The sequence below is a fragment of the Mus musculus genome, chromosome 10 (assembly GCF_000001635.26).
Source record: "Mus musculus strain C57BL/6J chromosome 10, GRCm38.p6 C57BL/6J".
In the NCBI taxonomy this organism is placed as follows: domain Eukaryota; kingdom Metazoa; phylum Chordata; class Mammalia; order Rodentia; family Muridae; genus Mus; species Mus musculus.
The window spans coordinates 78185404-78212356 of NC_000076.6; the positions used below are offsets into that span (position 1 = coordinate 78185404).

General features: G+C 48.7%; 1 protein-coding gene across 2 annotated transcripts in view; it reads right to left on the bottom strand.

The window, feature by feature from the left end:
- Window positions 1-18: 18 nt before the first annotated feature.
- Trappc10 (trafficking protein particle complex 10) overlaps window positions 19-26953 on the bottom strand; it is a 59224-nt gene continuing 32289 nt past the window's right edge. The window contains exons 8-23 of one of the 2 annotated variants that reach the window (NM_001081055.2): window positions 26073-26219; window positions 25361-25475; window positions 24975-25051; window positions 23981-24072; window positions 22489-22629; window positions 22031-22143; window positions 18478-18989; window positions 17477-17618; window positions 16029-16187; window positions 15215-15444; window positions 13641-13741; window positions 12335-12461; window positions 10885-11055; window positions 7956-8133; window positions 3353-3547; window positions 19-2691 (exon numbers count right to left, since the gene is read on the bottom strand). In NM_001081055.2, the coding sequence (NP_001074524.1) occupies window positions 2453-2691; window positions 3353-3547; window positions 7956-8133; window positions 10885-11055; window positions 12335-12461; window positions 13641-13741; window positions 15215-15444; window positions 16029-16187; window positions 17477-17618; window positions 18478-18989; window positions 22031-22143; window positions 22489-22629; window positions 23981-24072; window positions 24975-25051; window positions 25361-25475; window positions 26073-26219 (2739 nt within the window). In that variant the 3' untranslated portion in view covers window positions 19-2452. The remainder of the gene's footprint in view (window positions 2692-3352; window positions 3548-7955; window positions 8134-10884; window positions 11056-12334; window positions 12462-13640; window positions 13742-15214; window positions 15445-16028; window positions 16188-17476; window positions 17619-18477; window positions 18990-22030; window positions 22144-22488; window positions 22630-23980; window positions 24073-24974; window positions 25052-25360; window positions 25476-26072; window positions 26220-26953) is intronic. The other variant, XM_030245014.1, reaches the window with a different exon arrangement.

Sequence of the window (26953 nt, forward strand, 5' to 3'; positions counted from 1 at the left end):
ACCCAAGTTCAAACGGAGTTTCTTCTTAAAACGTGTATTTTTAGAATTTTAATGCTTACACTTTAAACGATCTTAGTACAGCGGCCTTACTCTGACATTATGTTACAGAACACTGTGAAAATGGAACCAACGCCTGCAGTGTCAAGGTGCGGCCGTCACCTTTCCTAGACCCCATCCCAGAGAACAAGAGCTGCCAACTCTCTTACAGAGAAAGGTGTCTTCATGAGAAATAACAGAACTACCAACATTTTAGATCTCCCCTTTGTTTTATTCTTAATATATATAATTAGAAAACCGTAGAGAACTCAGAAATATGAAACTCAGGGGGTGGGCGGTGAACTCAAGAGCCAGACTCCACTCTAAAGGACTACACACGGATGCGGGAGGCTAGCAGTGCCGGGTGGAAGCTTTTCTGCCAGGATCAAGTCTCAAAGACCTCCCCACACATGGACTTGACATCTGCAGGCCAACTGTCAAAGGTTTACCGAAAACAGAGTTCAGAGGGCTGTAGACATTCAGTAAGTACCAAGTTCTAATTTGCATACCCAGCTCCCCAAGTTTATTAGTTTTAAACTGCACATAAAATAGGTTTTCAGAGGGTTTTAAATAAATGTTTGTTTTTTTTTTGTTTTTTTTTTTTTTAAGGTTTATGTGAGTACACTGCCACTGTCTTCAGACACACTAGAAGAGGGCATCAGATCCCATTACATATGGTTATGAGCCACCATGTGGTTGCTGGGATTTGAACTCAGGACCTCTGGTAGAGCAGCCAATGCTCTTAACCACTGAGCCATCTCTCCAGCCCCAGTGTTTATTTTCTTTAAGCATTCCTCCAATTCCTGCAAATGAAAACCACTTGGTGGTGGTGTGTTGTGGGCGTCGTACTATCCTTTATTTACTGGCTGAGTTAAAAGCAAATACCCTGGGGCTGGAGAGATGGCTTAGCAGTTAAGAGCACTGAGTACTCTTCTGAAGGTCCTGAGTTCAAATCCCAGCAACCACATGGTGGCTCACAACCATCCGTAATGGGATCTGATGCCCTCTTCTGGAGTGTCTGAAGACAGCGACAGTGTACTTACATATAATAAATAAACAAATCTTAAAAAAAAAAAAAAGCAAATACACTGAATACTGAAAGTGTTGGCTTGGTTCTCCTGGTTCTCTCTGTGCCCCTGACTCTGGGCCCAAACATGGTCCCCAGGGGGCAGCGACTCCTGAAGAGGGCTCCCTCCTCTCCCAGCTTTCTACCTCAGGTCCCACTCACAGACACCACGCCAATAAGCCCAGAGCACTCTATCTCCTATATACAAAAATACATCACTTTGGAGGACTGAGAACGTTTAATACATACAGCATCTATTTACAATCTATGACTTCCACACCAGTAAAAACAAACACACATTTATTTTGTCCTTGATTTTTGGTGCAACTTATACACAAACATTACATCAGTTAGTCTGTACTCTTAAAAATAATAAATCAACAATATGTACAATCAAATTTACAACCAAAAGTAAATGAACCCGTTGGTGCGGTATGACTGCAACCCAGTGGCCCAGCTGAGGTCCTCCAGGCCCTGAGTCCTTTACGACTGATCAGAGCACAAGAGAGGCCCCTCTCATCTTCACTCCAGATGGAGCATCTTCAGTTCCAAGACTTAAGGTGCAAAAGATGTCGATTATACAGCTACAATACATGAGCAGACTTTAAAGTGAGAGAAAACATTTTACCCCCACATCCAACAATTATAATAAATATAGATTTAATTCCAAGTGCATATGTTATTCAATCAACATTAGGGGAGTCGGGGATCCAGAACTTTTAGCCTAAGCCATCTCCACACCACACTTCCCTCCTCTCTGGTCTTCTCTGCAGTACCTTTCACGTGGCTTCTACAGATGGATCTTGTGATCTGCTGGGCATCCCAAGGCACAGAAGGGGTTATGTTCCCTCCCACCCCACCCCACGGCCCCAAAGCTGTTACTATAAAACCATAACCAGGGGCTCTGGCGTGTAGGACAGTGTTTTATCCCAGGAGGCCCACAGTTGCCCAGGGACTGGGCTTTGTGAGAAGGGCACACAGTGCCATAAGAGGACTGCAGTCTGCTGAAGATCCACCTTAAAGAAACCATGGCGGTGTATGGAAAGCCACTAGGAGAGGGCTGTGAGAAGAGACCAGACCCTCTTGGGAGGGTCTGAGGAGTTGGGGATACCAGCACGGGGCACAGGGCCAGGGATAAAAAAAATGAAAACAAATCCTGTGTCATAGACAACATGAGGTGACGCTCTACTCCACTGCGCAGCTGAAGGACACTGTTCTCTGCTGTGTCTGTAGCTAGGCAGGACTGCCAAAGTCTGGTTAGAGCTAGTGTGTTACCACAGACCACAATCCAGCCACAGTCCCTAATGCGCACTCACACCCAATCTGTGGCTTCACTGGACCATGGCACAGTCAGGTAACACTGACTTCCAGGACGTGGTCGTCTTGACTGGGAATGACCAGGACCTGCATGCCAGTGCTGGAGTTGAAGACCTGGCCAGCGGGCAGTGCTTGGAGCCGGGGCATGGGCAAGCCTTTGTGCTCGCTGCTGGAAGTGGAGTGTGTGCTGCCTCTACTCCGCAAGCTGCTGCAGTCCAGCTGGTCATCTAGGTGCTTGTCCACTGACAGGCTGTCATTTTCTATCCAGCTGTCTGTGGAACACACAGGAAGTCAGACCAAGCCACCAAAGAGTAAGCCTGGGGAGGGGGCAAGCCAACCTGCCTGTCATGTGGATGCAGAAGAGCCAAACAAGTGTCATGCTGTTACAGAATTCCTGTGAGTTTTTGAAACTAGAACAAACTGGGATTTGGGCACTAATTTCTACTGACCATGAAACTATGTATTAACTTTTCAATCTGTCACATGAAGCTACAGCCTATTCAATACAGAATTTACCACTGATTTTTAGGAGGGTTCTGCCTACAGCTTTCTCGCTACATTCAGGAGACACCACACTCTGAGCTGACAGTGTGGTTTGGTCTTCTCAAGATGCCAGGTAGTAGCAGAAACTGCAGTCCCCAGCCAGACTTCCCCCGACGGCCAGGCAGACAGCAGGCCACCACTAAGTACACTGTGCAAGCCAGAGTTTGAGGATTCTGTGCTTTGTTTTAAATCCCACCACATCTAGGGCTGCACATTTAAAACAAGCTCTATACTAACAGCTCTGCACAAGGAAGAAGCCAAGGCTCTGCTCAGATGCTCAGTGGGTCTGCGCAATGAGTGAACTGAACTTCAGTACTTCTAACATGAGATGACTTATGAGAACATGACCCACTTTAAGTAAGGCGGGTCTGCCTTCTGTAAACTCCTTACCAGCATCCAGTTGAGAGGCATGAGCAGAGTGGTGGGGGAGGTACTTGAACAGTCGTACATCAGGCAAGGGGAGGTAACCAGCAAACAGAGGCATCACTTCCATGTGGACTCTGTGAGTGGCCTGGGCAGCCAAAGGCATGGCGATGACACCACAGCTCTTCCCACACACAGCCCAATTGCTGCTGTTGTCCACAACTGAAATGAGGAGGACATACCATGGGTACAGACAGCAAAGCGAGACCTTCCCTTTCCAGTCCTCACGGTCACAGGGGAGACCCCACTATAGGACACACACGCTTCAAGTTAAGTCCACCTTAGAATGAGCATGTGCTCTAACAATCAAGGCACACCAGTGTTTTGGTGCAACACTCAACTACTTCTAGTTTGACTGGATCACAATAGATGCAGACAGAAAACTGTTTTCCATCAATAGAAGAAGTGTTAAACTAGGCTGTTTGGAGACTGGAGGCAGATCTGTCTGTGAGTAGTTGCATCAAGACCAATGATCTGTGTTGTGTTATAAAAGGGCCACTGTAGGCTCACATCACAACGGTGCCCACTTCAGCAGAGGGCTCCAGTCATGGTTCATGCGAATAACTGTTAGGAGGTAGGCCTGGTTGGAGGAAGGTCTCTCACTGGAGATGTGCCTTCTGAAGGATCTATCTTGTTTACATTTCCGTTTTCTTCTCTGCTTCCTGGATGCTGGGAAGTGAGCAGACTCTTTCGCCATATTCCCCAACAGCCATGTTTCTGTCTTGCCTCAGTCCCGAAGCAATGGAGCAGCTGGTGGAGAGCAGAGTCACCGAAGACTCTGCCTTCGGTCCTCACATGTGTCTGTCACAGTGCTGGAAAGCTGGCCAGCACTGCCTGGATCCTGTCCCTGACCCTGCCAAGCTTGTCTCACCTCTGGGTGTGACCACCCACGGAGTAAGAATAAAACTATCCACTTTCAGGTGCTTCCCAAGGGTGTACAAAGATGGTACACACTGTGTCACTGAGGCCCAGCTTAGGCACAGCAGGGCCTTAACATGTGGCAGCTGTCATCGACATCCATTATTTTGTTTATTGTTTTGTATTATTTGTATTACTTTTGTTTGAGGCAGGGTCTGGCTGCTGTTGAACTCTCACTATGAGGACCAGGTTCAGGCGAACTCACAAAGATCAGCCTGCCTCTGTCTCTGGAGTTCTGGGATTAAAGGTGTGCACAACCACACCCAGCTGACCAACATGCTTTTTAAATTCCTTCCCGCTGATCTAGAGTGCTCCTAACACTCAGCCCTCGGTAAGGACAGTGAGCCAGGCCAGCCAGGAGCCAGAGTGGTGAGCAGGAAAAGACCCTTTCCACAGACGCAGACAAGCAGCACGGTGGTAGGTGACAGCTTCCTATGTCACAACAGCAGTAGTCTACATGACATGTGACTTGAAGGCCAGGAGCAACAGAGGCAGGTGAGGTGGCCGTGAGGTCATGTGCCGCAAAACAGGCAGGGAGATCTAGGCTGAGGCCTCCACACCATTCATGATGGTCCTGATGAAGGCATAGGTCACGCTCACTATCTTATTCCTCACATTCCTCAGCAGCACGCACTTGCTGGGAATTGACAGCTGGATGTAAGAATGACCTCCAAAGAGCAGCCACAGTTGCCTACTGTTCAGTTCACCCCCAAAGATGCTTTTCTTTTCTTTTTTGGGGGGTGGGGGAGGAGATGTATGCCATGGAGCACATGTGGACATCAGAGCTCTCTCCTCCCATCATGCAGGTCTCAGGGATCAAATCCAGGTTGGCTCACGTTGACTGGACAGAGGTGGCATACACCCAGCCTTCCCTACTGTGCAGTCTCAAATGAGGACAGGAGCTTGCACTGGCTGTGCCAACAGCCACCAGGCAGCAGTCTTCAAAGGCCACCGCAGTCAAAGGCACTAGGGTCAGGCATTTCTCTTGGTAAAATTGCACAGAACCACAGACTCAGGCTGTCTGCCTCACCCTGACTCTTGCCAGGCTCTGAACCACCCCCTTTCTGTGGTGCTGTCACTTGAGACTTGTCACTTGTTCCATCTTCAGAGGAGGAGTAAAGACATTCAGCCGAAACACTGTGTATAACCAGAGTCTTATAGAACCAGTCAGCAGCTAAGGACACAGAGCTCCACCAGCCTGGTGCTTCACGCTTTTCACATGCTCAGCTGCAGAAGTGCATAAGGCTTTCTGCACTGTGTACTGAACTGAGCCATCTCCGCAAGGCTCAGTTCTTTAGCCAATGACTGGCAAACTATGATAATCTGTGCTAGCAGATGTTTTTTGAAAATCAACCACATGAGGCTGCCATGTCATGTCAGACAGGAACCTAGGACAAGGCAGGGACCTCACACCTGTCATCCCACAACTTCGGAGGCTGAGGCAGGAGAACTTCCATGAGTTCTAGACCAGCCTGGGCTACAGAGAGAAATCCTGTCTTGGCCCCCTTACCACCACCCCCATAAGCCTCCACCCCACAGTCTTTGTCATGACTGATAGAACCAGAGACTTTTTAAGCAAGAATTGGAGTTTGTGAAGCTTGTATTTGCCCCTGTGCTTGGCAGTCCCAGTGCCTGCTGTGCAGGCAATGCTCAGATGTGGATTCTGATGCTTTGAAATCAAACATGTCTACAACTGGAAGATGTGCAGACTGGGGAAGTCATGCTTCTAACTGACCAACTCATGGAGCTACAAAATGACACCTGGCCAAACAGTCCCTCAAAACAAGACAGATGGAAGGACTGCAGGACATGAGCACCTTCAAACTCTAAGCAGGAGAAGTCTCTAAAAGCTTCCTCATGCACTTCAGCTGGCACACTGCTTCTCCTCAGAGTGGGCACAGACAAGACATGGGAATTCCGTTACCTCTGACTAAGCTAGACAGCAAAAGGTTGAAAGACCCCAGAACGTCAGGTGTACAGTGTCTTTCCACTTGAGAACAGAATTATTTTTCATGAAAAATATCATGTTCTATACTTACTGTTTTATTGACTTATTGTATATGTGATGGTTTGTATATGCTTGGCCCAGGGAGTAGCATTAATAGAAGGTATGGCCTTATTGGAGTGGGTGTGTCACTGTCGATGTGGGCTTTAAGACCCTACTCCTAGCTGCCTAAAAGTCATTGTTGTGCTAGCAGCCTTCAGATGAAAATGTAGAACTCGTAGCTCCTCCTGCACCATACCTGCCTGGACAGTGCCATGTTCCCACCTTGATGATACTGGACTGAATCTCTGAATCTGTAAGTCAGCCCAATTAAATGTTGTCTTATAAGAGTTGCCTTGGTCACAGTGTCTGTTCACAGCAGTAAATCCTACCTAAGACACCATGCATAATGATGTACCATGTGAGTCATGCACACGTCAGCTCTCTCCGTCCAGAGGGTGTCAGGGCTGGACTTGGCAGTTAGGCTTTATGCAACAAACTTGCTTTTACCTGCTGAGCCATCTGCAGCCCTGTTTTACTTCATGTGTGCATGTATGTATGCAGACGTGGAGGTCAGAGGTCAGCTCTGGCCCTCATTCCTCAGGCACCACCTACCCTGCTCTGAGACATGGTCTCTCACAGGCACAGATCTTGCTAAACAGACTAGCCTGGCTGGCAAGCAAGCACCAGGGATCGATCCTCCTGCCTTTGCCTTACAGCATTAGGGTTACGGGAGGAGTCACGACATCCAGTTTGTTTGTTTTTAAGATAGGGTTTCTCTGTGTAGTAGTTCTGGTTGCCCTCGAACTCACTCTGTAGACCAGAGAACTGCCTCTGAGTGCTGGGATTAAAGATTTGTTCCAGCACTGCCTGGCTACACTCAGCTTTTAACATAGGGTCTGGAAACTGAACTCAGGTCCTCATGCCTGCACTTACTGACCAAGCCACTTCTCCAACTCTGTTCTTGAAAGAGAATCTCAAGTAGTCCAGCCTGACCTAGAATTCACTTTGTAACTGAGGCTGGCCTTAAACTCCTGATTCCTCTGTATCTACTTCCCAAGTCCTGGTGTTACAGGCATGTGCCGACACACCTAGTCCACTGGTGTTCTGTTAAAAAAGCCTCTTTAAATTAGTATTAATGTGTGCAGGTGTATGCATGCCATGGTCTGCATGTGGAAGTCATAGGATGTTTGGGGACTGGTCCTCTCTTTCCACTGTGGGATCCAGGGTCAAGTGTAGGCCACCAAGCAGGTGTTTCGTGGTAGGAGCTTTCTCCCACTGTGCCATCCTGCTGGCCCCACTGTTGTTTTAAATATAAAAAATATTTGGTTCATCAGTCATATTTAGTCCTATTTTGGGAACTGCAGGGCCTGTGAAGAGTAGGAGAGGACAGAGTGTGGTCAGAGGCATCAGCTGTTGGGAGCATGATGCTAGCTTTAGGGTGATGGTTGGACTCTGCACCCTACACAGCCGGGCAGATGCATCAGTGGCCCTGAGTCCCCAGGCTGCTGCAGAGTGCTTGCTGGAATGCACTGTGATAACAGAGCTGTGCTTAGTGAGCCAGGACTGTGCTTGATCGGGAACCTATCAGGCAAACACTCTCCGAGGATGCTGCACTTCACTGAAGACTGTGGAGCGTCACAGCATCAGGAAGAGCTTGAGTCCTACCTTCATACATAAGTTTTGTGGAAAAATAGTCCTCAGATTCCACGAGTGCTTCATCCTTGTCCACATCCAGGAGGTCGGCGAGCCGCGTGATAGACACCTCCAAGGAGCAGAGCGAGCCTGTCTTACAGTACTCAGCTCCTGAAGCAGGAAGGATCTCAGCTCTCACACTGTACAGTGTCTGCAAGGAGGGACAGAAAAGATAAGGGACAGTTTACCCAAGTGGCCAGAAGAAAGGGTGTGGAGGCAGGGCAGAGCTGCAGGGCCACAGAACCACCTTGGCAGCTAGTTCTAAGAGACGCAAGCCCAACTCCATACATTTACATTGTTGTTGAGAAGAGAGTGATGTGTGCACATGACGTGTGCATTCGTGTGTGAGCTGGTTCCCTCCTTCCACCTTCACAGCTTCCAGGGATCAACAGCACGTTACCAGGCTTTCACCATAAGCACTTTTATGCATACAGCCACCTCACCAGCCCCTTAGGCGTCTTTTAAGTTATCCGTACTTTTGAACATGGAGGCATGCACACGGAATAACCTTCCACGTGTCTCCCTCACATCAAGATCATTAGTATTGGTGTCATCTGCTTGGTGTAAGTCTCCAATAGGATTTCTAAATCTGCCTAGGATATTCTGAAGAAAATTCCAGACAGCCTGCCATTTCACCTCTCATGTTATAGTACTAAAAACTAGACATTTTCTTGCCAAAATACACGACCATTACCAAAACTAGTAAAATGAACACAAAGTCCTGGGTATCATCCTACTGTCCATAAGCCCTTCCTCCACATCAGCCTCATTCCCAATGGCCTTTCACACAGTCCAGCATTTTATCACCACCCAGCACGAACCAAGAATGCCAACCTGCCTGCTGGCAGTGGCATGGGCGAGGGGCTCACACTACTGAGTTCCAGCTCAGAAGCCAGGTGTTCTTCACCTGTATGTATCTCAATAGAGAACAATGCATTGCTAATCAAAGGAGCTATCTGAGATCTATAATTGTGTTCTTCTCAAGACTCAGGAAAAGATGACAATGTCTCTGTCCTCAGACAGCCTTGGTAATGACTTTCCTATCAAGCACTCAATTAAGCCTGCTCAGAGAAAGGCAAATGCCCACAATCTGATGGGCTCGTCTCCTGCTTTCTCATTATGGGGCACAGGGATGCTGGAGGTCACTGAGTAGCCCATTCCCACAGCCGCCTCTGGGGTGTTCATCCTGCTCCAAGTATTGGTGGGACGCACTAGGTGGACTGACTGTGAGCCTAGCAAAGGACGGACTTCCTAAAGGTTCAAAGGTGCCACCCATCAATAGTGGCAGTGAGCTTCATCTCAAGTCATTCTCTCTAATGCTGTCTGGAGAAAATCCAATGGCCGCAGGAAGGGCTGGCCCCTGACATGTGTGGGCACCAGCTCTCTCACTGGACACTCCAAGTATGAGTAGAATCAGGTCTTTTCAGTGAAAAACAAGCAGGCATGGCAGCTGACATCAAACCTTTCTGTAGTGTGGTCTCCTGTGAGTCACAGGACAGAATGGCTCATAAAACAGAAACACAAGCATCATGACTCTCAAGCTCTTGAAAAGCTTTCTGACTCTTAGATCTGAGACCAGAGAGTCAAGTGACCAAAGGAGAAAAGCTAGATTCCAGCAAGAGTACAAACTTCTGTATTTCCCTGGCCATCAAGACAGCAAATGCCAACCACACAGGGGCAAATGTTTATAAAGTATACACAACTAGGAACAGATACTTGAGACACACTTAAACCCTAATAATGAAAAGGCAAACCACTCCATGTGAGTGGACAAAGGATTCAAGCCAGCATCTCTCCAGTCACCTGTAACCACAAAGCTACATACTACCCTAGCCTCTAGGGGATCCCCTGCATCGCCTGTGAGATGGTGACACACATCTGCAAACACTGGGACAACCATAACTAAGGAAGCAGTGGTGGAACCAGGGTCCCAGGAGAGATCCTGGTCCATCAGCTTCTCAAAGCCTGCCCAGAGTTACACTAGGCCCCCACTCCGCCTGGGGTACTCATTCAAGAGAAGCAGATCTGTGTCCTGTGTGTCCACATAAGTCCTAAGTAGATCCCCTAGCATCAGATTCACAGTAGCCCATTGTCAACATGGAAGATTCTGGCCACTGATATAGACGAAGGGCATGTGGTCCATCTGACATAGAACAGCCTGCAGGTAAAGCAAGAAGTCCTGACACGTGCTTCCACATGGATGAGCCCTGAGGATACTGCTAAAGGAAGAATGCTAGTCACATGACCAGCTGGGGAATGCTGAGAAATGTAGACCCTCCGGCACAACAATGGAATATTTAACTCTGTGGCTAATACACAGAATTGAAAACATGGGCTTCAAAACAATTAGTCTGACGTGGTTTAGAGAGAGGTAGAAAAAAGAAAGGGATGGTGTCAAATCCATAATCAGCACCACCTTCCCCAAGATGCACCTGCCAATTCCTAGCTGCAACCTCACAGTTCTGCCCAGAACACGGTCCAAGGACCAAACCCAAGCAGGCCTGTGTGTCCAGCTCACAGCCATTCAGAGCAGCACACTCAATCTTAAATAAGAAACAGATTATGAGAAAGGCACAACTTTCTCCTGTACATTGCCTGTTTTGTGTTTGAAGGCAGTGCCTGGAAGCAGGCACTCAGGAGAGATGAAATGGCTTTAACATGTGCCCCCAGATTGCTAAGAAGACAGAGGGCGGGGTCTAAGTCATGGATTGTAAGCATTGCCAGGAGTAGGTGCACCCCAGGAAGGACACAGTATCACAAACAGGACAGGCTGACTCAGCTGCTCAGAGGTCACAACCTTTCTTGAGCTATTGAAAGAATCTACCAGAACCTCAGCAGTATCAAGAACATGAAGTGCTTTGTGCTTCCATCCCATACCCCATTTCCCAATAATATTACATACAAAAAAGTTCTCCACTTGGAACTCGTAAGTGTAGGGCTTCAAGGAAACGGTCAGCTGCTCTTCAGAAGCTGGGGAGAACCCCACAGAGAACTGGCAGTGCAGAGGAGGGGGTGGCTCCTGTGTCCACGTCAGCTCCCAGACAAAGAACACGGACTGCTTGCTGTGGATAAGCTGTAAGAGAAGCACGGCTTTGGTCACAGTGCTCAGAGCCTTGCCGAGCAAAGGGGCATGTGTCAGGCAGAGTCTGCTGTGAGCCTGTGGGTTCTTATGGCTAAGCAGCAACTACCACTGCCCCATTCCTGCCTGCCTGGCCTGGCACAGACCTGAGCCCCCAGCTGGTAAAAGGAGTCTGCTTTCTGACTGCATCAGAGGTCATGAAAAGTCGCTTCAGGATCATTATTAAGACATATCAAACTCCCTACATGGCTCTGTAATGGGGGATGACACTGTTGCAGCTGGACCAATGGCACTGCCTGGAGGTGAGCTAGTGATTGAGGAAGGAGGTCACTGGGGTATGAAAAGAACATTGCTCTCCACTCCACTTCCTCCCCCTCTCTCCTCGTTCACTCTCTGGCTCTCATACGGTAATGGCAATAGCAGCTCTGCTCTACCGTGCGCTCCCTCCGTGATGTGCAGCCTCTGCACAAGCCCAGAAATGACCATGGACTAAAGAGAACCTCTGGAACCAGGGGCAAAGAACCTTTCCTTCCTTTCAGGTGATTTCTCTCAGACACTGTGTCACAGTGCAGAAGGTTAGCACAACCATCACCTTATGCATCCATGTCAATCATTTCCTAGTAACATAAAATGACTTAGGAATAAGTCTAGGCAGACACATGGCCTAAACACTAGGGTCTACATCTACAGGATCCGGGACAGGCTCAGCAATGATCTAACAATGGCCAAATAAGTATTAGTGGGAAAGTCTGAAAGACTGGAGCTGCAGTCACCACCAGGAATCCTCTGACCAACACTCAGCAACACTTACAACAAAAGTACACATAAAAAGGACGGAAAATGCCAGGGAGTGGGGGGCCCACACGAGAGCTTCTCAGAGCAACACAGTGCAGAGGCCTCCCCCACCGCAGCACAGGGTGATGGCATGTGTCAGGACCACACTGTCTCAGGGTGACAGCATGCACACAAGTAAGAGATCCCACACAAGCCTGAGTTCACGTAAGTCACACACGGGGCAGGGCAAGCTCAAGGCTTATATCTAAGATGACGAAGGCATTCCTGTGCCCCGTGCTGCCCCTCAGCCTTTAAGCCCACCCATTCCACACGTGAACTATGCAGGTGGGCAAATGACCCGGTGCAGCTCTGACCCAGGCCCTCCTCGGTGACCAGAAGCTCATCCAATCAGCAGCAGGATCTGCCCAGCATCAGCCACTCACTCTGGTCTCCTTCCCTGACCTGCTGAGAATCCGGTGCTCAGAGCAGAGACAGTTACCTGCTGGGACTGTGTGTTCAGAGGTGCCAGCCTCAGGTCAGTAGCATGACCCTTGTCTTCCAGATTACTGTCTGACAGCTCAAAGTCCAGTTCTGACAGGTTCTGGACACAGACTTGCACATATTTTCTAAAACACAGAAACAAAGTGGTCACTCCCACACTCAGCACTCTTACCCCGTGCCCAAGATGATTATCTCGATTAGGTGAACTGACATGGAAGACCCAACCTAAGCACAGTGGGGTCACTCCATGGGCTGGCACCCCAGCGTGGATGAGAAGGCAAAGCAAGTGGAGCACTAACATTTACCTCTCTCTTTCCTGACTGTGGGTGTAGTCTGAGCGGCTGAACCCTGCCGCACCCCACCCCCCACCATGCTGGACTGCCCCCCAGGACTCTGAGCCCTCACAAACCCTTTAGGTTGCTTGTGTCACAGCAACAAGACAAAGAACCAATACAAACACTTTCTTAGCTGCTCTAACAAAGCTTCCCGGGATCCTTTAGAGATCATGGAGGTTTTCAACCTTTGCATGTAATGCTTCCCTGCTCTGAGTGATAAAGAAAAAAAGTACTGCTAGTATAACATTTCATCCTCACAACCAAGCCGATCCCGGCAGTTCACGGGAGAGAGACTATTACAAGAAGATGGAAGAGTCAGGGTGCCTGCCAGTGTTGTCACGTGAAGCAGGAAGAGCAGTAGCCCTGACATCTCTGCACTCTGCAGTAGGTCTGACGATGCCCCTAGAGCAGGAGTGCTCAGCTAGGTGGCCTGGCTGTTCCCAGGTGACATCAGCATACCTGGGGTACCCAGGCTGTGGTGCTGGTGTAGTGACATCACCCAGAGGCACCAATGAGCACTCTGCAGAGCATGGAGCAGCCTATCTAGCCAAGAAGCACCAGACCCCAAATATTAGTGTCTTAAACTCTCTACCTGGAGGCAGCTAGCAGTGACCGAGGGTGCAGTGACAGAGAACTAGCGACATAGACCTATGGGGATGCACTGGGCAGCCCAGGATGGAACTTCTTATAGAAGTTGATCAACTAGAGTGTGCCAGTACCTCGGTCTCTTAAAACAGAGATGACAGGTAGAAAGAGACTGGTGATCAGTTGAAGATCCGATCTGAACTTCACCTAAAACTTTACCCTGACATGTCAGCTGTGACGCAGAGGAAACTGGGAACATGGCCTGGATATCCAGGACACAGGGAGCTACTCTAGTAAGGTGTAAAACCCTAGTGACACACAGGGACAAGCTATGCACTGGTCCATTCCAGAGAAGAAGCAGAGCTAGCCTCCCCCATTCCTTACCGGGTTCCAGCAGACAGCAGAGAGTGCTCGGTCCTGAAGGGCACACTGAATGTCAGTGCAATGACAGTGGAGTAGATAGACCACGGGCAATCAATGGACACCTGCAGAGAAACAGGGACACCTCTAACCCACTGGCCACAGCACAACCCTGTCACCGTCCAGCCAGGGCACAGTGGCTTCTCTCTGGTTCACCATCACTGTCCTGAGAGGAAATTCTATTAAACATATTCTCACATAGACAGGTGACAAACAAGGAACCAACAAGGAATGAAGACAGAATTGGACACCATGCCAGAACAGCAGCTCAGCCCCCAGCACATGCACTCAGACAGGAGGAAAGCCAGAGCAGCCGTGCCTTGTCCACAGGGGCCAAGATGCCAAACGCACCAAGTACTCCACGGCTGTAAGCAACCAGAACCACTGGAAAGCAAGCAGTCATCCAATTCCTTCACTGTCCTGACAGAACCTAGGTAAAAGCCAACCAAAGTGGGATATGGTGTGGACAAAGAGACACTCCCTGGGGGCAGGAGAGGAGCAGGTCTTGAGTTTGCTTTTATTCTCCCACAGAGCAGACCACCCTACTGGGTGCAAACCACATCTGCCACTGAAGGAGACATCATCTTTACTCCCTGTATTCTCTGCACAGCACGCAAAGAGAAATCTTAATTACTTTTGAGAGACCGTGTAGTGGTTTGGATAAGCATGGACGGCCATAACTCATGTATGAATACTTGGCCCCTAGCTGATGCAACTGTCAGGGAAGGATTAGGTGTGGCCCTCCTGAGGAGGTATGTCACTGGATCAGTCTTTGAGGTTTTAAAAGCCCACCAATACTAGTTAGCTCTGTTTCATGCTTTGTAGATCAAGCATGTGAGCTCTTAGCTACTGTTCTAGTGCCATGCCTGCCTGCATGTTGCCATGCTCCCCCACCATGATAGTCATAGACTCTGACCCTCTGAAACCACAAGCCACAAGCAAATGCCTTCTTCTACAAGCTGTCTGGGTCATAGGGCTTTATCACAGCAACCGACTGGAAGACTGGAGAGGCAAATCTCTTCTACAGAGATTGAGTTTAAAGTGACTCCTGGCTGAGGCCTACCCTACTGTTCCTGTACCCATACTGGATAATGTGGGAGGCTTAAAGGGGCCTCAGAACTGGAACCTAAGTCACAGGAGGTGGACACACCTGGCAATACTCCACGAGCTGGTTTCACATGCACCTGTAACCTGAGCAACCATATCTCTGAGATATGAGTCAACAGATGCCAGCCCCAGGCCCTACCTCAATGGAGCTGATCCTGGATGAGTTGACCCGGGGCTGGTGTGACATAACTCTTGCAGCCTTGATATAGGATGCATGGATCTACCCTCCCTCCCAGTGCCACAGTGACACCACTCTAGCTACAGTGACGTCAGAGTCTCCTTGTCTTCTATGGTGGCTGCGGCCCCGATGATTGCACATGAGAGAACAGACATGAGAGAACAGGAGGACAGGAAAGAGATTCCATGCTCCTCCGACCCAGACAGGCAGAGGCTACTACCTAACCACACAACCCAAGACCTTCTCTCTCTACCTTGTGATCTGTGGTGACCATGCAATGGCCAGCTCTCTGAGAATCCTTCTGCTTCCTGTGGAGCTCTGGTGTCCCCGGAACACTGGTGTCCCCGCCAGATGCTGGAGCTGAAGGTAAAGACAGAACCTCCAGCTCAAACTCGATCACGTGGTACGCAGGTGCAGTGGGAAGACCGATGCTTGTGACCTTGTCAGAGGACTGGATCCGGAGCAGGGCAGTGGAGCACTCTTCTGTGGGAGACAGAAAGTCACCTTGGACACAGCTCCTTGCCTTGTTCCCGGTCAGCCGAGATGCTGCCAAGAGTTCTTGCTGTCCTAAGTACATGAATGAGGGCAGTGCTAGGGGAGAGGCAGGAAAATCCAAGAACCAAGATGGGGCTCCACAGGAGGCTGGCGGGCCAGACACAGCTCAAAGTGCAGACATGTACGGGCAGTCCTACATGCCTGCATGTTCTATCCCACTACAGACCAACATCTGCCCCAAGGAAAAAGAAGATGAGGGGTAGGGTGTAGGACCTAAAAGGGTCATCTGCTTTTGCTCTTTGATGGTGGCTGAAGAGGATGAACCTGGAAAAGCACTCCTGTGGAACATGATCTAGCTGTGACCTGCACTACCTAGCAAGGGTGGCAGCACTTGGCACCTAATGAACACACCATGCTTAGTGACATCCCTAAACGAATGCCATGCTCCAGCCACTTACTTACTAACCTCAGAGGACAAGATAAGATGTCAGACAAGTGTCAGGGCAGTGACGCCTGGTCCTCCCTCCATCCTGGAAGTGTGTGATAAATGTGGCCAGCTCAGCCTGCCTTACCTCTTGAGTTGGAGTAGACCACGGCTCTGTTCTCTGCCTGACACAAGATGAGCATTGCTTCCACGTTGCTGAGCTGGAGGCTGTCTCCATTTTTTACTGTGTAATGGCCAGTAGTGACAGTAAACTTGACTTTCTGAGGGATGCCAGCCAAAAGGCTATCTAAATGAAACAAGACAGCAATTACTACCTCTTTACTCCAGATAGCAGTCATGGGAGCCATGGAGAAGTGATCAGCTTTCCTTTCTTTACTGCAGAGGTTGTTAGTCCTGGGTACCATTTCCTCCTGCCTCACCTTTTCCTCTCAGTGTGGCCACAGCACCCAGCAGGACCTCACTGAGAACAAAGGACACTGCGGCCCTGCGGGAGGGGAATATCACCTGGGCTGGCAGAGTAAGATTATGGTGTTCCTAGATTATCAAGTCAGACAGGAGGCTCTGGGACAGACAGAGTAAGGAAGTGGGCAGTGGAGCTGCTCCAGAGAATGTCAGGGCAAGGGGACAGGTGAGAGTCCAGAGACAAGAGGGAAAGGCAGGAAGGGGAGGCAAGGCCATGGCAGGGAGGGGAACGACGACTAGGGCTTCCTAGGAGCAGAGCTCAGGCTGTCCCTAATACACCCCCATGCAAGAGCCCCTGGAGACAGACTGCTGAGCCTGATACCCAAGAGCATCTGCTGGTGGCCCTGACAGAAGCTGCAAAATTGAGTAGAGTGAACTGAGGAAATTTAACTGGAAAAAAGTTTTCCTTTCTGTGTTTTTTCATTTTGTTTCAAATAAAAGAAGTTTATTGTGGCTCACAGGTAAAATCAAGGATCTATAGCTAGTGATGGCCTCCCGACGCAGCCAAGGCCTTGCATGGAAAGACAAGGAGTGTGTGTGGTTTGTGTGTGCACTTGTGTGTCTGAATGTGCACCAGGAAACTGTAGTCCTTTATGTTGTTTCTGAATGGAAGAAGACAGCAGATAAAGGTGTTCCTAGTCTAAGACCTTGCCTCTCTGGTGTTCCAGAACATGACACATGGCTGCAGTCACTTGTGAATGTTTGCTCCTTCTACTTTGAAAGCTTACCAGTAGGACAGAAACTCGGGGTTTCTTAGGGCCATGCTCTGGAGTCAAGCCTACTCAGAACTTCAAAGATGAAGCCTGATAAGACTGTGAACTACGCTGTGCGATGCCACCCAAAGGGAGCCAGTTGCACAAGTCCCCTGCAGAATGCCTTTGTGTCTTACTTTCAGATACTCCATGGTAGCTAAGCATGGTGGCTAGCAATCACAGGACAATGAACATCACCACGCACAGATCTGCAGCCAGTGGCTCCCAGGCTTTTTCCACTACCCTTTCTTGGCATCCGCTGTAGGTAGACAGCAGAGGAGCAAGGTGCTGTGCAAAGTGGTACACGAGACTCTCCCTCACACCCTATGTGGCTCCCTGTGTGGCTGTAGGCCCCACTCACCAGCCAGCGGTTCCACGTGCAGCTGAGGCTCCTGAGAGTACACGTCATACTGTACAATGGGGTGGATGTGTGCCAGGACAAACCACACAGGGCCCACTGAGGCCCGAAGCTGCCGCAGCGTGTATGTTCCAGGTTCTTTGGCCTAGGGGTAAAACAAGGTACTTGGAAAGATGACACTTCATATGTTACAAGTGCTGAAGATAAAGGCAGGCTGTCCTCTTACTCAAATGCTACCTGTCTTTCCTGCATCCCTGTCCAGTGTATCACGCCTACACCTAGCTGCTCCGAGACACTGCTGGCTCTCAGGGCCTTTCTGAGCAACTGATGCTTATGGCTCAGCTTTAGCCTCCCGTGCGGTACATTCAGGGTAAGGACCTGTATGTGGTGCACTTCTCAGCAGATACTGAGTGAGGCATTCAGTTGGTACAGGCCCATTAGGGCAAGACCATATCCATGTGGGACACAAACGTCTTCCTCAGACCCTGAGCTCTCATGAGGTGAAAGGAACAGGGTATGCTCCATCTGAGAAACAAGCACAGGGCTGACACCCACACAGCCACCACTGGGAAAGCTTACACAGCAGGTCACCTTCACAACCTCCTCACACACACAGGAGCCAGCCAAGAAAACCCAACAGCAGCCAGTTAAAAAGCTAACTGAAAGTCCAAACAGAGATCTTCATAAAAACTTCATTCACTAGCTGGGGATGGTGGCTCATGCCTGTAGAGAGGCTGAGGCAGGAAGACTGCCAGGAAGCTTGAGGCTACTCTAGGCTTCACAGTGAATCCCAGGCCAGCCTGGGCTACAGTGTGAGAGCCTGTTTTAAAATAAAAACAAAACCTAAGCTTCATTCAAAAACTTATCAACAGCCAAACTACTGTGTAGAAAAGATGTAAAAAGTTGTATCTTCTCTAAAAGCAGCAGAGCCTCACAGCACTTGCTGGCTCCCTCCCCATCACCACCAACTGAGGGCCTCGCCCTGAGCCCAGCCCAGCCCATACCTGGGTCTTGAAGGCTATCTTGTTGGCGCCTGGCTGCAGGGTCACACTGCTGCACCTCAGCACGTGGGCCCCATCCTCCAGGGCCAACCCTGAGGGCGGCTCTAGAGAAGAGCCACTCTCCTGCCTCCTTAAAAGCATGTGGACATTCCTACAGATAATGCCTGTGGTGTTCAATGAGTTATCAGAGGGGCTTCTCTCCAACATCTCCGACAACTCCAGAGCGGGCAGGCTGTTCTGAGATGCAGGGAACAGTGAGGCCTCAGCTGGGAAGGTGATGATTCCATTGGAAGTCTTGTGCTTGGTCAGCCACTCGGCTGTCTTCCGGTAGTTGTTTTTTTCGATGCTGAAGTGGACATTGACAGCAATCTGGTCCACGTGGACAGGGATGGGCATCTGGCTGCATACCGTTATCTCCACAGTCAGGACACCACCCGCATGGACCACAGCATTGGGAGGGTCAAAATGGAGATCCTTCAGCCTTGCAAACTGCATGGGCAGTACCACCTTGTGACCTGCAAACATACACCATGTTCCACACTTGAACCACATCTCCTGCTGGCACTGGGAGGCAGTGTGCTGCCAGCTCAGGGACACAGGACAGAGTGCAAACCCCCCCAACCTCCCACACTCCTTCCATCATAACAGCAGACTAAACAAAGGTTTCTACAACTCTACGAATGAGCAAATTAACAACAGTAAAGATTTCCACAGCTGCTCTGGCAACTTTAGGAGGAACTGCTCCCTCAATTTCAAAATAAGACTGGTCAGCAGTCCGATTCCTAGGGTCCTCCACAAGGGACCCAAGTAACCTCTTATGCAACTTTTAGAAACTCTCCAGTAAAGAAGCCAAGTGCTCCACTGTGCCCCCGAAAGTTAGTCCTGGCATTTGCCAGTCTATAGATAGCAGAGAGACAGCTGCCCACAGTGAGCACTCTGCAGACATGGAGATGGGTGAGAACCCAGTGTTCTCTACACCGTCCTGTGTCTTCCTCTCTACAAAGGCCTTGGCTGAATCTAGGAACGGTACGGTGCTGCGGAGCCACTGAATGGCCCTGATGACCTAAGGGTGGCTGAGGGGGGGCTCAGAGGAAGTGTGCTTAGCAGGGAAGTTGAGGCTGTCACTATGGCTGTGGCTGAGCTGAGCCCATCAAAAAACTAACCAACTAACTGACCAACCGATGTCTGCCCATAAATTAAAGCAGACTTGCCACAAGTGACCTAAGAAACGGACAAATCCTTTCAGAACTCCTACTCACACATAGGGGCCAAGGAGCAGGAGGGAAAGGAGGGAATACCCTCACTCCCATCATGGCCCCTACAGCAACAAGCAGAGATGTCTGTAAAGCAAACCACCTGATGCTGCTGAGAACATCATTGGGTGGCTCTGTGGATGGGTGGGCAATTCACTTCTGCAGCCTGTGATCACACCCAGGAGCCAGAACCTTGTGGAGAAGTTGCTGTCATACTCACAACTGCTACAGACTGACTGACATATGTAACCTGCCGCATGCACATCTGTGGCATTTGGACGTGGGTCTTTGGGAGGTTAATCAGACAAAAAGAGGTCAAGTGGCACTTAGGAGAAGACATCCTGAGTGCTTGCTGTCTTTTGCACTATATCTAAGGACACAGCAAAGAAGAAACCCTCACCAGAACATGACCCTACTGTACCTGCCTATGATGGTTTTCATATGCTCGGCTCAGGGAGTGGCACTATTGGAAGGTGTGGCCCTGTTGGAGTAGGTGTGTCACTATTGGTATAGGCTTTAAGACCCACATCCTAGATGCCTGGAAGTATTCTGCCATCAACCTTCAGATGAATATGTAGAACTCTCAGCTCCCCTGCACCATGCCTGCCTGGATGCTGCAATGTTCCCATCTTGATGATAATGGACTGAACCTCAGAACCTGTAAGCCAGCCCCAATTAAATGTTGTCCTTATGAGAGTTGCCTTGGTCATAGTGTCTGTTCACAGCAGTAAAAACCTAACTAAGGCACTGCCCTTGCACTTCTAGCCTCTACAACTCAGAACAAATGCCTCCTGCTACGGCTCTTGCCACAGTGCTTTATAGTGGTAACCTGAAGGGAGAGAGTAGCATGGTGTTTCTCCTAAAAGGGCTTAGTCAACTAAATACAAGAAGCAAAACTTTTTAAGTTTCGTCTGGCCACACAAAATCATCAAGTGTCTTCCTCTAAGCACTTACCCTGAATCTCACCTTCCAGAGTCTGTAACTTGGAGACTCCCGGATGGAGACCCAGGAACAGATTCCAGAAGGTGAATTGGTCTGAATGACAGCTGGCTCAATGTCTTAGAAATAAAGAAGTGGTGTAGCACCACATGCCACACACCATGAGCCTTGAAAACACTAGAGTCAAAGGAGTCAGTTACAAGAGACTTCGTGTAATGGGAGTCTACAGAAAGAGAGGTGGCTGTGGGGACTGGAAAGGCAAGTATAGGGTTTCGTTCTAGGTAATAGATAGACTGTACCAGGAGATACACACATCTGTGCATATGCTAAAAGCCACTGAATTGTATGCTTCAAATAGGAATTCATGAACTATAAATTCTATCTCAGCAAAGCTGTTATATTTAAAAGAAGGTGCTAGTGTCTTAAAAAAATGAGAGTAAATGTTAAAAAAGAACTGAGACATATAACCAAACTTAATATATGTGCCAAGAATTAATTGATTTGTGGCTCTTCATTGAACTCCATTAAAATACAGTATGTGGGTTTGGAGAGATGGCTTCATGGGTTAGATGCTTGGCATGCATGCATGTATAGCTCAGTGTGGAACTTCAGCATCCACATAAAAGCCACTGCAGCACAGGGAGCAGAGACAGGGAAATTGCAGCAGCTGTCTGGCCAGCCAGTTTAGAAACAACAAGTTCTAGGTTCAGTGGGAGACCTTCCCTCCAAAAATAAGTGAAGTGATTAAGAAAGACATCCTGACTTCAACGCTGGCCTACACACACACATACAGAGACACATACACAGAGAGAGAGAGACAGACAGAGACAGAGACATCACACACACAGACACAGACCACCACCCCCCACCCCCCACACACACACAGGTGTGATAGCGCATGCTTAGTACTTGAGAGGCAGATGCAGGAGGATTAGTTCAAGTTTAAGACCAGGTGGGTCTACAGAGCTAATTTTACACTAGTCAGGACCAGGTGGGTCTACACAGCTAATTTTACACTAGTCAGGACCACACAGTGAGAGCATGTCTTAAAAAAAAATAAAATAAAACAAAAATTACAGCAAGTTGTGGAAATACACAGAGAGACCTGAGCCTGGGACTTCAGGTCCTGCAGGTCCCTGTGAATGCCTCTTGTGTGAGAAACTGTCTAGAGCATTCTACTTCACAGAAGCATGCTAACCTGTTTGGGTGAAGTCCAGAGCTTCACTTAGGTTCAGCAAAGAAAAAGAACTGTAGAGACAAAGATCCTCAGGTAGGTCTCACAGGCAGACAGCATGGCCTCACCCCTCTCCTTCTTTCACACCATACTGAAAATCCTGTGACACAGGATCGGCTACCAGTCTCACCTGGGTTGTCCTCTTGCTGGCTGGCAAAGCTAAGGATCTCCTGGCAGAAGTATTTCCGCTCCTCCTCTGTCAGGTGATGATCACTGGCCAGAAGACTGCTGGTCTGCAAGTAGCTGAAGTGGTGAGTTAAGGGCCAGGAGGGAGGACTAGGAGGGAGGACTAAGAGGGAGGATCTCCTGAGGAGGATGCTGGGGCAAAGAAGCTTCAGATGTCCTTGCCTAGCTTCAAAGCATGGCCCAAAGAAGAGCTGTCTTTGTTTTTTAAACATTATTAGAAAACTCAGTTAGATTTAAAAAAAGAGAGTAGACACTTGATCTATGCTCTACAGGTATACCCCACCCCTACCCCCATCCCCTGTGAGGTACACTATGAGCTGCCAGCCTACTCAGTCGTGGGCAATACTACCATATGATCACAGTTGCTTCCTGTTTTATGGCAACACTGGTCTCAAAGGATACTTTTCCATTTGCCCAAGGTGTTTTTGGCACTCTGCTAGCTGCTTCCTTGTGTGTGTGACAGGCAGGGCCCAGCCCTCAGCCAGGTAATTTTTCAAAGCTCCCTGAAGATACATTTCTGCCTTCTGTGGCGACCTTTTCCTCCTTGCAAAGTTAGCAAATAGAAGATTGTTGGGCCTCACAAGGGCCAGCACTGCAGATGTCCATGACACTTGCATGGTTTTACAATCCACCCATAGGCCTTCCCACCCCTCCTAGGAGGAAGCCATAGAGACTGCCAGGGCAGCATCTGAGCAGTGGACTATAGTGACACCATGTAGCTGTCCTGGCATCTGACACATCGCTCACCTTTCCTAGCTATTCTTCAGGTCAGTGGATAAGAGTATTTTCTTAATGATAGGTGGGACAGCCTGGCCTGGGAGAAGGGAAGGGCTTGTCCAAAGCCCTGGTAACAAGCTGAGACATGCCACACTGACCCATGCCAACAGTCTTTATAGTCCAGCCATAAAGTGTGGTCAGCTATGACTGGGCAGATACAAGCTACCTTTAGGGTTAGGAAACACTCTAAGTATTCAGTGATCCCATACAATCTGGAGACCCTTAAGAAGAGGAAGGCCAACTGTCATTTAGCTAGTATGTGGTAAAGGTGAATTGCGTCTCCAGGTCTTAGCCAGTAGACCAGTGCCTGGCACTGGGAATCTGTGCCTCTGGATTCTGTAGTGCTCAAGTGCATTAAACTCACAGCACTGGAAGACTGCAGGAGTGGAGCATGATCCCTTGAACTTGCTCACAGTTCCAGCCTCCCCTCCCCCGACCTCACCATAAGCTAGGTGAGAGATGGTTGCTCCAGAAAACTGGGGGTCAAGTAGGCATCTTAAAAACCCCTAACTAGCAGCAATCCACACCAGTTTTTTGTCTCATCTACTAAGATTCCCTTAAGTACATATTTCAGTATACAAGCTCCCACCCCCCTTTATAAATGATAGCTCTTTGCAGCGCTTTGAAACTGAATCCCACTGTGCCAGGCCACGCTTGCTCTCCTTCAGCAGATCAGTTTTGCCACATTCAATCTCCAGTGCTAGAGCGGGTTTCCGCGCTCTCTCCCAGCTCGTCCCACCCACTTGCTTCCAGTGGGTCTGTGACGCACTCTAGAGAAAGCCTACGTGATCAAACACTGCTTACCTATCCTGGAGGCAGGCTCTGAGATAAGTTATCATTGTTCATTAAATTAGAATGTTTTGTGCATGCATATCTGGATATGTATCACTAAAGATAATTAAATACAGCAGGTCAAAGATCAGTAACAACCATTAACCAAAAACCAAATAAGCCAAAACCTCCCACATGGTTCTGGAAGAAACTCAAAGATGATGACTGGCTAGTGGATTCTACCTGTTTCCATCTACCAAGCTATACAAACTTTACATTAACTCTCTATATAAACTTTCTCATTATATGTGTGAAATGCTTAAAATCAGAGTTCACCATCAATTACATGTAAAATTCTGCCAGATCTTTTCCAACAAGCTTGGCAGATCGAATCCGCCCGATACTTGTATACATCTCAATGGTGGCATGGGACAAGTCCTGTGAAAAGGTAAAAAAGCACAATTACATACTTGAATTTATTTTTAAGATGTATTTTATTTGTAATTACATGTATGTGGAGCTGAAGGCACATGCACATGAGTGCAGGGGCCCAGTGAGGCTCTGGATGCCCTGGAGCTAGAGCTGCAGGCCTCTCAATGTGGGTCCTGGGAAAGGAACCCAGGTCCTCTGCACAAGCTGCGCTGCATGTCCGCTGAGACCTCCCTCTAGCCCTGTACTTGAACTCTCAGGGCACACTTTATATTTACTGTACCCAAAGCTGCAGCGAGACACTGTGAGTGATAGTTCTCACTTGGGATCAACTTTTAAATTGTCACGTGACATACCATAATGTCCATACAAAGTGCGCAACTTGCACCAGCATTATGAAGCACACAATAAGAGACAGGCACGAGCTCACACGGCGCAGCTGCCCAGCTCCCTCACTGCTTCTGTTGGCGGACACCCTTCCTAGCACATGTCCTTCCAGCTAATGAAATGGGACACACACACCAAACAGACTTGCACATGCTTCCTAGCTCACAGTCTGGGGCCTGAGCTGGCACCTTCCTTCCATTGCTCTCTGGGACCAAGCACGACAGCTCTCCTCGAACACAAATGTGCACTTTGACAATAGAAAGTACTCACAATCTGCTCTTGCAGTTTCTATTTACTAAAGGGGAAAATTACATTGAACAAAATCTTAAATATTTCCATGCTGTATTTGCCTAATTATGATCTCAGGGGCACTAAGGAACATGTGAGCAATTACCCAGTCTTTATACACAAATAAACTCCTCAGGCTAACAACAAGGCTCTAAAGTACCAGTTCATCCCATTCAAAAGGCCATGAGGGAGAACAAAGCCAGCCAGGGGAATGGCTCTGTAGTCGCCATACTTACCAGGTAGTGCTTTTCAAAGGCCTCTACTGAGGACAGTGCTTCCTGGAGCTTCTTATAAGGACTCTGAGCTGTGTTGGCTGAAAGACAATGCAAGTGAGCGTCCTTACTCAGCGGCGGGAATGATCGGCTGTACGAGCTACCCTCACTTTCAGACCTCAGGGTGATGACCTCAGCGGACTCTTATGGGATTTTTATGCCTTAGCACACTTCCTGTAAAACTGTTCTCTGAGATTATATTTCTTAGAAGCATCCTCTACAAAACCCTCAAATAGAGAAATGACTTATGAATGGGGCACACACAGATCCACACACTTGCCCTGAGCTCCACCTGACAGTGGAAGCTCTGGGTTCGGGCATTCTCTACTGTGCTTCAGCACCAAGCATACCTGTTTCAGGTCTCTCGGCTCCTAGTCCTGCCAAAAGATCAACTGTTCTGTTGAGATCTTCTGAGTTGGGCCCTTTTTCTGATACAAGTCCACATAGGTACCCTAAGGACTTTAGCTGTTGAGGGAAACACATCACTTTAGTCCATTTGCTGTAAGTCAACAGGCAACCCACAAATGTAAATATATAATCCTGATGCCCGCTCATTGTGGACCGATTTAGCTTTATCTCAATGATTACTGTCTGAATTTTACGCTGCATTACATGGACTGCTGTGAGCTCACACCTTTTCTAGTTCATTCTGGGACAGAGCTGGCATCAGGAATCCTTTCCCCGCCATGCAGCTAACGTGCCCCACTCTTGACTACTGCTCTGTGTGCAGCCATTTCCCACCGTACCCTGTCCCTGCAGCTCACCCACAACACACACTGGCTCACCCGCATCTCCACACGCTGCACCTTCTTCCCTCACCCCTGCATCTCCATACACTGCTGCCCAACACGCCTTCTTCACTGCCCAATTCCAGCCCTAACACTGCCTTACTTGCCATCTGCTGAAGAAGTGGCAAGAACTAAAAAGCTCTGACCCCATGGCTGTGTCCAGATTCACTGTGAGGACATTGATTCTACCCACGATAGTCTAAAGAAACTGCCCATGCTTTGTGACACACGGGCACCCTTAGACAACGCAGACCCTTCATCCAGTGGCAGGTACCTTTTCCATTGCATAGCTCCACAGCCCCACCATGTGGGCAATGTTGGAGTCTATCTGGGCCCGGTCACAGCAACCTTCTATCCTCTGCAGCACCTCTAGACAGCTCAGAAAGACCCAGCAATCCAGAGCACCGGGAGGGACAGAGACCTATGAGGGTGCAAGCACAGGCACACGAGGATGCTGTAAGCACAAACCCACAGCTTTCAGCTCTCAGACAGTGTAACATGGCTATAGCCCACAACCAGAGAGAGCAGTAACCTATCACAAGCCACAGACAGGAGTGATCTGTACACAAATGTATCTTTGAGTCACGTGCTCGGTGATTATAAAGGACTTAGCTAGTGTACAATTTTCAGTTATCTAATTTTAATATCTTATTAGGAAAAACCTATGGGAACTTGAGAGTTGACTCTGAGGTTAAAGTACTTGCTACTCTTCCAAAGAATCTAGGTTCAACTCCCAGAACTCATACAGTGTCTCATGAGCAACCATAACCCAGCCCCAGGTATCTAATGTTCTTTTCTGGCCTCCAAGGGCACCAAGCATACATGTGGTGCACAGACATATATGCAGGCAAACATTCATATAACACACACACACACACACACACACACACCTATGAAAAGCTAACTATCACCTGGCTTGGCATGAGGCCTAGCTATATTCATCTAAAGGAGAGTACCAAGACCTCGGGTGACTGTATGGTCACACTAAGAATAGACTATTCAAAAAGGACATCAATGACATTCAACAATGACAGCCGACTGCTTTACAACAGGTAGAGTGGTACTAGAATTAAAGAATTCCTGTAGCTTAGGCAGATGCACACGAGAGCATGCACAATAGACTCCATACAACATCTGAGGTGCCTGGAACATCAT